General features: G+C 49.0%; 1 protein-coding gene across 2 annotated transcripts in view; it reads right to left on the reverse strand.

Annotated features, from left to right (window-relative positions):
* The window catches only part of ADAMTS17 (ADAM metallopeptidase with thrombospondin type 1 motif 17), a 255112-nt gene extending 245630 nt beyond the window's left edge, over window positions 1-9482 (reverse strand). The window contains exons 1-2 of one of the 2 annotated variants that reach the window (XM_038420717.2): window positions 9228-9482; window positions 7937-8274 (exon numbers count right to left, since the gene is read on the reverse strand). In XM_038420717.2, coding sequence (XP_038276645.1) covers window positions 7937-8274; window positions 9228-9297 — 408 coding nt within the window. In that variant the 5' untranslated portion in view covers window positions 9298-9482. The remainder of the gene's footprint in view (window positions 1-7936; window positions 8275-9227) is intronic. The other variant, XM_038420716.2, reaches the window with a different exon arrangement.
* Window positions 9483-13221: the final 3739 nt, after the last annotated feature.

The following is a 13221-nucleotide window of genomic DNA, read 5'->3' on the forward strand; positions in this document are numbered from 1 at the left end:
TTTCAATACCACAGTATCACTTAACACCACCCTTAGAAAGGTAACAAAATATAAATTTAAAAGTGACCTGCAGAGGATTTTTTAAATTGTGCTTGTATCTTTTTTTTTTTTTTAATTATTCATTCTGAATAAAGGAAGTTTGCTTTCTTTTCCTTTGGAAAAATTAGGAATGTTCAACCTGACACCTTGTTTTGTGGAGGATTTCTCAGAGGGTGATCTTTATATCTTGATGAGCCCAATCCTGCTAACCTTTTGCAGGAGGGTCTCAGAGTTGTGTAGTGGGAACTCTCTTTTCTTATCTGGAGGGGCCGGGGTGCTGAATCTTTAACAGAGGCGTCCTTGCCCCTAAGTGCTCAGTAGGCATTGGAGATTAATTACACAGGCACGTACACAGTTTTAAACAGTCAGACAGACTCCCTTCCCAATTGCTTAGCTGTGACTCTGAAATGTTTTAATTTCACGAGTTCTCCAGTCACTCCACATTGCACAACCAGGCCTCAACCCACCTGTTTGGGGCCTTCTTTGTGTCTTTCCTAGAGAGCACCCCTTCCCCTACAATCCCACTGTCACCCCAGAAGAGATCAGCTGGGGTACTTTTAGTGTCGAACCTCTGGATTGGGCTCCCCAGAGCCAGCAGCTGAATAGACCAAACGCTCCCTGCCATTACCCAGGCTTGATGGCCTTTCCAAGGCATTTAGTTACTCCTGCAACTTCCTCTCTGCCAATAAAGAGGAAGTCATTGAGGTGGGAGGAGGACTAACCGATAGACATGGTCGATATTCCTACCTACTGCAGCTAACTTATGGGTGCGCTGTCTTCATTTCTTCTGGTGCTCAAAAGTCCTGGCCATCATGCTATAGCAAGCAGCATTTGGTTTTATTATTTCCACCCACGCAGCACCTCCCACGCAAGCTGGGGAAGAAAAATTCCCTTCCATTTCTCTAACAGCATGGACTTTCTCGCAACTTGGGGTGGTGTTTGTGTGACCGTCGCGTATTGGCGCCGTGGTGTCCGGGAGGTGGATCTCTTGTGTGGACTGGTCCGGGCTGGGGTTGATGGTGGGATGGAGGTTGTTGAGGTCCTGGTGGGGTTCCTCGGGGGCTTCTTTTCCGTGGGTCCGGGTGATGGGGATGTCATCGGTGTGGCGCGGGTGGAGTGGAGGTATTGGGGGATGGGGGCTGGTGGGGCGTTGTTCTGGGTCAGCCATGGAGGTGTTGGCGTGCTGTGGGGCCGTGCGGGTGCCCATCGCGGTGCCGCTGGTTTGAAGGTGTGCATTGTCCCCGGGTGTGGAGTGGTTGTGGGTGAGGGCGGGGTCGCGGGGTTCGGCCGCCGGGTTGGCCGTGGCATTGTTGGGGGTGCTGTTCCTGGCGGCTTGTGGTCCATCTTTGTGTGGAATGTTTTTGGGAAGATCGCCGGTGGATTGTGGTTTCCTCGGGAGGTCGGTGGTGTCTCGGGGGTGGCTGGGAGTGGTGGTGGCGTGGGGCCTGAGGGGGGAGTCTGCATGGCCAGACGGTCCTGCTGTCAGGGTGCCGATGCCTGAGATGATGGGGCGTCCAGGATTTCCGGGTTTGTGGATCTTGGGTGGCAGATAGAGTGCCCCAGGTCGGGGTTCTATTTCCCCATGTTATTTCTCCCCCCCCCACCCCACCCCCCACTGTTCCTCAGATGTTCTTGTTAACTGCTGGAAATGGCCTACCTGGCTTGTCACCATGAAGGGTTTTCCTCCTTTCCCGCCCCTGCTGATGATGATGGCTCATCTTAAGTAATCACTCTCCTTACAGTGTGTAAGATAAAACCCATTGTTTCATGTTCTCTGTGTGTGTATATAAATCTCCCCACTGTATTTTCCACCAAATGCATCCGATGAAGTGAGCTGTAGCTCACGAAAGCTTATGCTCTAATAAATTTGTTAGTCTCTAAGGTGCCACAAGTACTCCTTTTCTTTTTGCGAATACAGACTAACACGGCTGCTACTCTGAAACCTACTATAGCTTGACTACTTCATTTTGAATTCAACAGTAGCGGAGTGTGTTTAGCCCCTCGAAGGGCAGGACCCCTTAGCTCACTACTCAAATTTCCTGAACAATGCTCACCTGATTGGGTCACATTTTCAACAGTGTCCAGCCGAACACTTTATTGTCTCCTTTTGTGCATACTTGCCAAAGCTTGTCCACATCCATCTAAAGAAGAATGGCCCATGCAAAATGCTCAAAGCTTAGCTGGAATGGCCTCGTTGCTTTGCTGTTCTTCTTTTGTGTGTGGAGCTGGAAAGAAAAGAAGTCCTCTTCTCTCTGCTGAATATGGAGGACAATGCTGGAAAACCTTGACGGTTTCCCAGCTTTTAATTTATTCCTTTCAGTGCAACCTCCATCATTTTGCTTCATCATACAATGGGGACCTCATGGTTTTTATTCGACCAGCTTTTGTACTATAGGTAATCTGCTTCCACTGATCTACTCTGCTCAAAAGAGGCTGCACAAAGTCTTGCTTGAACTCAAAGGGGCTGGAAATATGGTGTGGAAAGTAAGATAAATGATGCTGGTTGAGGGAAACACTGAATCTTTCACTTACATCTTAGCTTCAGGAATATGTGTATTTAAACTAGTGATAGTCTGAATCCAAACCCCCAGCCTTCGAATTTTAGAATGGGCCAAGCAAAGGTTAATTCAGACAAGTCTCTGGTTCCTAACCTTCCCCAGTGATTTCTGGTTTCAGGTTGGGTTCTAAACCAGAACAGACACCATGTCAAACAAGAGATCCGAAAGTCAGTCTGAACCTAATACACAGAAATGACATCCTCAGTTCATCTCTAAGCGCAATCACTTAAACGCTGACAAAAATTCAAGGCTCACATAACCAAAACCACCTTCACCATTGCCCTGCATACTTGGAATGTTGTCACTGAAGTCCAAACATACTAATCAAATGTGGAATGAATAGTGTCTCATTCTAGCAGTTCACAGAGACTCTGGCAGGAACCAGAAGGGAAGGAATTAATATTTAAAATACAATCTTTGAAAACTCCCAATTCCAGATGGAGACATACCACCATGCTGGACATCACGAGGCAAACGAATGACTGAAAGTCACCTGCAGACAGGGTTCACCTTTTCTTTTACTTGGGGGGTGGAGGTAAAGGGGTCTGTACAGCTGATAAGCCTGCTAGCAGTCAGGGAAGACAGTGTGGCAATTAACATATGGAAAGCTTGGCATTTAAAAAGTTTTTATCAATTCTATACTATGGCTTCAACCATGAGAGTAACAAAAACACAATGGAAGGCAGCTGTCAAGCACTGCTCTGCCAAATTCTGCTAGAGGGTTGGGATCAGTCCAGAATAAGAACAGATGAACTGGATCTGCGATGTTATACATAGTATCAATGAATAAATAGAGCTCTCAGATGCCTGCAGCAAACTTTGCAATTTCCACTCTAAAGGAGACCAGCAGTCCCCCATTCCATTATCTTGTCTCTGATGCCGGCTGCTACCAGGTGGGACCCTACAACATTTACCAAGCACGTTTAAAAAACTCAACAGTCCCCCACTTGTGTTATTATAACACATGGTCTTGCCTGTGCAAATGAGTCAACCCCTTTTATTGAGGAATAAACCCCCACATTAAGTACCACACTAGCTCTGGTTAGACCACAGTGCCAAGGACTTAGCCTGTCTGTGCCAGGAAAACTGCCGTCTCCACAACACAATTAAAAACCAATTTGGTCCTGCAGTGCACTAGGGACCAAAGGGTGTATTTAACTATGCTCCCTAGCTGTAGTACAGCCCTGCAAAGTCCAAGAGCATAGCCCATTTCAGGAACACGGCTAAACCAACAGGTGTGTCCCACGTACACTGCAAGTCAGAATGTGTGAATGGGAAGAGAAGAGGGACTTCAGGTTGGAAAGTCTCCAAATGGGACTTTTTACTGTGCAGACAGAACCTTAGGTAACCCATTCTTTACAGTCAGACTCGGTTGTAATACAGTTTAGCACCCTCCCCTAACCCAGGTACAAACTGTAGTCAGAAACTGTTCCATAGCCCACGTAAGGATTAACAACACTATCAGCACAAGCAGGGTTTAAATAAACAAACCAAAAATAACTAAGGTAGGGAAACTGCTAGCAACAGCCCTCCGAGAAGTGATTGTAGAATCCAGCTTTAGCTCAGTTTTCCTCCCAGCACAAGAGGGATTGTATTTTTATTAGTACTCTGCTTGCCCCAATAGTGCTATACTCACCTGACACGTAATTTGTAGCATGGGTACTGAACATGGTCACAACACAACTGGCGCCATCATTAGGCAATGACACCATGTTACAACCATTCTAGGCTCAAGCTATTTTTAAGGCGTCTTGAGCATCTACAAGCCCTATCAACTGGGCCTACGCTAGCAATGTTCAGGAAATCTCCTACTGCTGTATGAGCACCAGCAACCCTGGGAGCAACAGTGTACATCAGCTGCCAGGGGTTTTATCACCAGGTTATCTAACCCTGCACACACAGCAGGTCTGTTTCATCTACACTATAACCTCCACCAATTCTGTCATCCATAGAGCTGCACTGCTGGAAAATATGAGTTCCTAGTTTTCTGTTGCAGACAAGGTCTAGGTGGCAGTTTGAAATTAACAACCTACTGCAGTGTTTCCCAAACTTGGGACAATGCTTGCTCAGGGAAAGCCCCTGGCGGGCCGGGCCAGTTTGTTTACCTGCCGCATCCGCAGGTTCGGCCGATCGCGGCTCCCATTGGCTGTGGTTTGCCGCTCCAGGCCAATGGGGGCTGTGGGAAGCGGAGCGGGCCGAGGGATGTACCACATGATGGTCTTGTGGTTAAAGACCAAGACTGGGAATCAGAACACCTGGGTTCTATACATGGCATAACCGTGGACTTCCTGTATGACCTTGAGCAAGTCAAGTCACACATCCTCTCAGTGCTCTTAAGGACTGTCTACACACAAGGCTGCACCAGTTTAAGTAGAGGTACGATTTAAAATTTGGTTTAGTTAAACAATGCAAAAGACACGTGAGTACTCTTAAATGGATGCAAACCTGGCTTATATCAAGTTAGCTTAAATTGATTAACCAACTGAAATAAATCACTCAAGCTAAAATCAAAATGTCTCCACAGGGCTTTGCATGAATTTAACTGAATCGGTTTTAAAACCAGTTTAAGTTTAATTGGTGCAACTTCTACATAAACGACAGCTTTAGTGTCCTGCTCCGTGGTTACTGCCTCTTTACTTCACAGGGCTGTTATCAAGCTAACTAGGTGAAGAGTAATGTCATGGCCTTACCCAACAGATGAGGAATAATCCCTGTATGCTGATGTAGTTTGTCTCGCAATAGATTTGCCTCCACCATTCCCAGCAACAAATACACAGATGGCATAAGCATGTGCAACTCCCCTGAATTTACCCATGTAAACAAATAGCAGTTTTGACTACTGGTGTCCATGTCACTGTCCTCCATCGAACCTACTCATTTTCTGAACCGAATGTCAGGTAGCTCCAATGAATCATTCTGATGCTTGTTTAGAATTCAGAGATGCCCTAGAAATATCAGGACTAATATTTGCAGAATAGAGAACAAAGATTAACTGGTCTAGTTCCACCCCCAACTTTTCCATTGGGAATCATTCCAATTTTCTTCTCTCCCCCTCACTCACTCCCAGATCTCAGGCAAGTAATACTGTGTCTACAACTACATTCCCCTTTCAAAAAAGTTCTCTTCTCTGCCTGTTGTACCTTTTAGCTATGCTAGAACAGGTATCTTTAAAAAAGTCCAGCACTTCATGAATGGGATTAAGAAAGCGTGCTTCATGGCAAACGTTCAGAGCTGCCAGTGAAAAGCTAGAACCAGAGATATCGGTTTTAAACATCAAGAAGCTTTTGGGGGTATACATCTCAGTTTACAGTGTCAATCATAAATATGCTGATATTCAATATCTTGGATGCTTTCCTTTACCTGAGGCACAGCGCCCTCATATGGTTCCAAAGGAAAGCATCAAACCATGCTTAATCCATGTGCAGGGTAAATTCTTACTTCCAAGTCACTTTAGATTAACCGTTTGCCAATAGATCCGTACTTGAAACAATAAGCAAAGGCTCCCAGTAAATGTTCCTATACTTTTCAGAAATCAAAGTTAACAACACTAATGAAAAAACAATAAATGTCCCAAAGTACAAATGTCCCAAAGAGTACCTGAGTACTCAAACCTCTAATGACCAAGGCAAAAGATCAAGAAACGGGAGCCTCCTTAACAAGAATTCCCTTTACTGCTTGAAGGGCAAGGGAATGGCTAAGCTGCAATGCCAACTGTATTCCACAGATTGTACAGTCTAGTTAAACAGCACAAGCAGCCATCCCACCCCAAGATTATCAATGCACCTCTCTTTAAAAGGAGGCCCCACACCAGCTTCTAACTCATGTTTCACACACAGCACAATGCTCTCCCATTGTATTACAAACCCAACTACAACACTTAATCCTTAGGTGGAGAAATTCTGCCACCCAATGTGCAAAAAGCATCTTCATGTCATTAAGCAGTTTATTCCACGGGCTATTCTGTCACTGACAAAGCTGTCGGGTATCTCTAAATTGCCGTTCCAGTGCAGAAAAGCAGATATGCATGTGCCCTGGTCGGCAAAGAACTGATGGGAGGAAATGGGAGGAGATAATAAAGAATCCAGACTCATGTTGTACTCTTTTGAGTAAACATTGCAAGGGGTAAGTGCAACCACAAGATGATGAAATAGACTCAAGTTCCAGCTAATGATGCTTAGCTCTTATACAGCAATTTGATCAAGACCACACAGCAAGTCAGGTGGCAGGAACAGAGATTAATCAACTGAGCCTTGTTCTGGCCAGATGAGCTGCCAATCACATACCACACGGCAGGTGATAGTCAGCAGCTGGGTGAGAAGTAACTAGCTGCTGAGATGGGCAGTACAGGATGGGTCCGGTACTGAGATTTATCAAGGCTACTACTGCAGAGAGCAGCATGTCACAAACTACTTCTACGCGTCCTAAAGGGTAGGAGCGTCAGAGGTTTTTCAGTCCACCCTGACTGGAGCAAGAAGGCTGGGAAGTCAGTAAGACAAGATCAGGCTGCTGAGCCGCTTCCCTCCCTGAGGGCAGGTTTTGACCTCTGTGTTCCCATCCAAGCAGAGCACCTGAGCGAGGGGGGGGGGAGCAGTGAGCAGAGCAGGGGGATGCTGCCACCCATCGCATCCTCAGATGACAGAAATCCTCCATCAGCATGAAGACATTTAAACAAAGGGATTAATTAAATGGGATGGGGCAGTGTGGAGAGGAATCCCTATAGCCAGCTGCCCCGCCCCCCCACAGGGATCCCCCAGGCTGGACAGGGAGGAGAGGGGTCCCTAGAGCCAGCCCCGTCCAGACAGGGATCCCCCAGGTTGGATGGGATAGAGAGGGATCCCCAGAGCCAGCCCCCACCATGACAGGGATCATCCAGGCTGGACAAGATGGAGAGGGGTCCCTAGAGCCCGTCCCCTCTCCCGACAGGGATCCCCCAAGCTGGATGGGGTGGAGAAGGGTCCCTAGAGCCACCCCTGCCCCAACAGGGATCCCCCAAACTCGACAGACTGGAGAGGGATCCCTAGAGGCAGGGATCCCCCAGGCTAGATGGGGTACAGGAGGTACCTAGAGCCAGACCCCCCCCGACAGGGATCCCTCAGGCTGGACGTGATGCAAGGGGGTCCCTAGAGCCAGCCCCACACCCCTGACAGGGATCCCCCAGGCGGGACGGGGGGCAGGGGGGGGTCCCTAGAGCCAGCCCCACCCCCCTGACAGGGATCCCCCAGGCGGGACGGGGGGCAGGGGGGGTCCCTAGAGCCAGCCCCACCCCCCTGACAGGGATCCCCCAGGCGGGACGGGGGGCGGGGGGGTCCCTAGAGCCAGCCCCCCGGGAAGCGCAGTACCAGCCCGGAGCAGGTGCTGACGGCGGCGAAGGAGTCGCTGCGGTTCCGCACGTGTCCCGTGTAGAAGCAGAGCTGCTCGGCCGGGGGCCGGCGGCGGGCCCGGGCCTCTCCCGGCTCCTCCACCGCGAAGCCCCGCGCCAGGAAGTGCAGGTCCCGCCGGAGGTGCAGGTAGAGCTCCCGGCCGGAGGCCGGCAGGCGGAGCAGCACGGCCTCCTCCTCGGGCGGCGAGCGCCGGGGGCTGCCCCCGGCCCCGGCCCCGGCCCCGGCCGGCTGCAGCAGGTGGATCTTCTCCAGCGCCACTCGCTGCGGGATGGCCACTTCCAGCTCCGCGCCGCCGGCTGCGGGGGAGAAGCAGAGGGGCCGGGTCACTCGCGTCCCGGGGGCTGCTGCTAAGCCCCCACCCCTGCCCGGATACCGTGCGGCTCGCCCTGGGGGCACCCAGCAAACACCCCTCCCCGCTGGGACCCGGCTAGTCATCCCGTCCCTCCGTAACCCTGCGCCCTCCACGCCGCAGCCAGAGCGCCCCGGGGTGCCGGTCCCGCCCTCCTGGCCACCCCCTAGCACCAGGCACTCACGGGCTGGCCCGGGCGTTAGCTCCTCCGCCCCATGGGAGACCTAGGGGAGTCGGGAACCCTCCGCTGCGCTTTGCACGGCAGCTTCCCCCCCCCCCCGCCCGCCCCGCTCGGCAGCCGCACCCCCCGCACCCTACTCCACGCAGCCCTCGGGCTTCAGCCTCGCGTCTTCCTGCCCTGAAGCGTCTCAGCCGCCCGTGGGGCCGAGAGGAGGAAAAGGGGGGTTATTTCTGCCTCTCCCCCAAGGGTGCAGGGACGAGGAGCGGGAGGGGGAAACGAAGCAAGAAGGCTAAACCCGCTCCTTGTATCATTACAAGACCACGTCTCTCTAACACAGTCCGCGAGCATCGCCTTTCACCGACCCGCGTCCCCCCCCCCCCCCCAAAAAAAAAACCCTGCAGGGAGAAGGGGAAGCAGAGCAAGTTCAAGCTAGAACCCGCGACAGTCAGCAGCTTTCCCCATGAAGCGTTACCGCAGGCGGACCGGGGAAAAGAGGCTGCCAACGCCTGGAGCAACGGCTCCTGCCAAGGGCGATCGCGGCCGATCTGGGGCATGCCCCGCGGGCTGCACATGCCTGCAGCCGACCCCGCATGCAACCAGCAACCTTCGCACGCCCTGTGCAAACGCAGCAGGGTGCCCGCACCGTCCCCGCTGCTCAGCTCCCGGGCCCCCGTGGCTGTCAGAGCCAAAGGGAGAAGGGGAGGGGAGAAAAGCGCTACCTGTGGCGGTGTCCAGTCCCCAGAGCAGCAGGAAAGGAAATAAGAGAGGCAGGAGGGAGCCGTCAAACATTTTATTGCAGTGGAGGGGCCCCAGCGACTGGGCTGTGCAGTGCAGAAGAGGAGGCGGCGAAGGGCTGGTGGCGGCGGCGGCGGCAGCAGCAAGATCCTGGGCTGGAGTGAAGCCCTCCCAGCCTTTGGAAAAATTAATTAGCGCTGCGGACAAACCCAACGTGGTGAAAGTCCGGCCCCGCCTCCCCTTTGCTGTCCCAGGTGGTGATTGGAGCTCAGCCTCCTAGAGCTACACCTCCCGCTCTCCCATTGGCCGCCCCGCTTAAAACACTGGAGTAAATAGCTAGGTTGTAAGGGGAGGAGGGGTACACGTGGTTTGGGCGCAGGGAGGGGGAACTGGCACCAGGTGGCGCCAGGGAGTGAGGCTGCGGGGAGCCCCCTTGAGGTGAAGCTACCTGCACAGATGGGTTGGGGGCTTGGCATGAGCATAGGGGATGCTGAGTGGGAAGGTCTATTTGCCAGCTTGGAACAGTAAGCAAAGCATTTTTGCAGCTGGCAGGAGACATTCCAGGCAACCCCGAGTCCCAGCTTTAAGGAAGTTTTTAAATAACTTTAGGTGATTGAAAAGTAACACAAAAATGAAAATAAAGGGGGGCAGGGAAGAAAGGGGAGACAAAAAAGAAACTTTCCCACCACACTGATTTTGTCCCTAAATAAATCTCCGTGTAAACGCTGTAGATGGTGCAAAATTTCAAGGCTTCTTGGAAATGCACGTTGGAAAAGTAGAGTAGAAACAATTCATACTCCACCCCACTTTTAAAGTGCCACTGCCAACTTTAAAAAAAAAAATCACATGATGTAGCCACACACATTTCTTCACTTATGTTACTAGCACTAGCTCAGATTACTAAAAGTGAAGGAAATTTTAAAATTCTGTTTACACATCACTATTTCGGCTCTTTGTTTACATCATGCATTTCTCCCAGTTGGGACCCAGGAGAAGAGAGTGACTATGCAGGAATACTAAGAAAGGGGCAGATGGGACAATTCTAGAAACCGACCATGGAGTAGGTACAGAATGGGCTGTGGCATTGCAAGCTTTCCCCACCTCCCCTTTTCTAATAGATCAACATGGAAAGTCCACCTCAATGTAGGAGAAAGGAATCCAGTCTCCAGGCCAATTCACCCTTCCATCTCTGCGCTGAAACCACCAGGTTTACACAACTTAGTGCCAACTGTGAACTTGCATGTACCACTAGTTTTTTGTTGTAGACATCTGACCACTAGGGACTAGAGCAAGACCACCAATTAAATGTGTGTTGGCCAAATAAAAGCATCAGAAAGTAACTATATTTAGTCAGTACCACCGTAAATCTTAACTGAATCCCAGTGTAAATTCTATAAATGGTGCAAAATTCCAAGACTTCTTGGAAATGCTGGAGAAGTGAAAAGCTCCATATTCCACTACCATTCTCCTAAACCATCCAGTCTCCTCCCACTTTGAAGATAGTAACAAATCCAGGCCACTTAGAACTTAACAACTGTTGATATGCTACACACAAGAGCTCCCTGGAACTTCACAGGGATAAAACTCAGTTCTTCTTGCTGCCAATCACAGGACCTTTGCCACTTTTAAATAAAAATTTCCATCAGCTGTTAGCAGTACAGCGCCGATGACACAGTTAGAAATGGTTCAATCTTGTATCAGGCACATGACCATACTAACTCGTCACAGAATTCAACCATTGTGATGTTGTATCATGTTTTCTGCATTTCCTTTCCTTCATTAGCAAAGCTGAAAATGAAGATATAGGATCCTGATTTCTCAAGAAAAGGACCTGTTCCTGAATTTCCTGTAGTTTATACTCCACCTGAAATCTTAATCTTCTGTTTATGATGTCTCAGTTAATTGCCATAAAAATTATGAGGTTAGGAATAAACTGCATGAGCCGACAAAGTCTTATAGACAATGCACTTATAGGTTCGTGCAAATATTCTTCATAATAAAGAAAAAAGGAAGAGAAACACCTGAAAATGTGAAAGAGAAATGGATTGTCACCAATAAAAAGTTTTCCTGTGATTCCTAAGAGCCATCAGCAGTTCATTTAGGATCTGTTCCTCCCTGATGCTCCAGAGTCATCGCAAGCGTTCTCATTTCCCATAGATATTAACTGACATTGAGGCCACTTTGGGCCTGATGCAAAGTCCATTGAAAGCAATGGAATTCTTTCATTACCCACACAGGGCTTTGGATCAGGCTTAATGCACCTGGCAGGACAGGATCCATAGCAAGTAGCTAAGGTCCAAATTGGTACCTCCTTTAAAAGTATTGGCAGTTGATCTGCATCCTGGATTCCAAACTTCTGTTAAAAAAAAAAATCATCACTTTGTTGCTGAAATCTTAGAAGAATTCAAAGGAAGACCCATAACAAGGAGCAGGGCCGGGGAAATCACTGCTTGCCAACTGGGAAAAGAACAGCATAAGAAGTGTTACATACAAGCTTGTGAAAGGACAACACAAACAGAGAAAAGAACAAAGAGAAGACCATTAAAAAAAATCGTTGTGAGGTGGGGTTATTCCGAGCCTAGATCTTGGCTCAGAAAACTACACAAACTCAAGTTATGTCCCCAAATCTCCACATTGTTAATAACAAAACCAAACAATATAAAGACAGATTAAAAGATAAAATCAGGCACCAAATATACATCCAAGCTTGATTCTCTTCTTCCCTAATTAAGTGCTAAATCCCTTTGCTTCCTTTCATACAGGTCCCTCCCAAACGACATTGTCTATTAAGAGCAAGTTTCTATCCCAGCCCTTAAAGGTATACTCCCCATTCCCACTGAAAGTCATGCAGTTTTCCCTCTCTCTGCAGAATTATTTAGTCCCAGTTCAGCAAGATACATTAGCACATACAAGACTATTCATGTGCTTACTTGTAAAAGCTGAAGGTCCAGAAATCTGAAGATGTTATGCAAATATGCACAGCCTTAAGTGAAATATTTGATTAATATGCATCACCTCACTTGCCTAATTTCATCTTTTTATTCCGAAGGAAGAGGGTTTTGTTTTCTGCTTCTACTCCCTTACCACAGGATTAGTCGCTCTACTGCAGTGGCAGGCGTGTTACAAAAGTAATTAAAAATAAATAATGTTGCGAGACGTTTGGGCGAACGAAATCCCAGTGAAACTGAGAGAGAAAGGGAAACATCCCAGTTTCTGATTTTTAAAATATCATTCCCTGACACCTAAATGGGTTCTTTCCTAGTAGAAAGACACTACGGCAGCCACTAAAGGAGAGGGAGCAAGGAGCTCAGATATCCCGGTAAAGGGAAAATGCCCTCTCTCGCAGACCAAGGAAAATGCCGTGTTAACTCCTCCAGTGATGTCATACACCACAGAAGCTCTGGTTTCTTCATGATCAAACTCTCTTTCTGGGAGCTGCTTCAACCTGCCTAGCTCTCTGAGAGCTGGGATCCTAGAGGCCATCTCCAGGCCTTTCTCTGCCATCACCCTGCCCATGCCCTACTGATTCTGCTCTTCTCCCCCCAGCCACAGTTTTACTGTGAAATGCCCCCTACTGTACACGGGGAATGTAAGTCACCTAAGAACTCCATATGCACCCCATAGTCTTGATGTTCTGAGATCTGATAGGGAGTGGGTTCGGGATGTTCTAACACATCTGTATTCTCTTTGGTCTCAGTTAAGTTATTCTGGCCATATAAAATGGGAGTGTTTGGGGGCAGAGCATCACACCCCTTACTTCTGATTTAAGTCCCCTTGTTTCTCTGGGCGATTCAATCCCTCACAGTATCAACTGAGTCATTACCACGGGATGACCATTCAGTGGCCCGTGTGAGGTAAGCTGCTGGTCCCAGACCAATTCTTAGTAGACAAATGTCCCTGTAATAGCTGGCACCTCTGTTGGCAGTCTCATCAGCGAGGCTGAATTGCCATGTGAAAGAAACTACCCTCTTCCCACCA

This window comes from Dermochelys coriacea, chromosome 10 (assembly GCF_009764565.3).
Source record: "Dermochelys coriacea isolate rDerCor1 chromosome 10, rDerCor1.pri.v4, whole genome shotgun sequence".
In the NCBI taxonomy this organism is placed as follows: Eukaryota; Metazoa; Chordata; order Testudines; family Dermochelyidae; genus Dermochelys; species Dermochelys coriacea.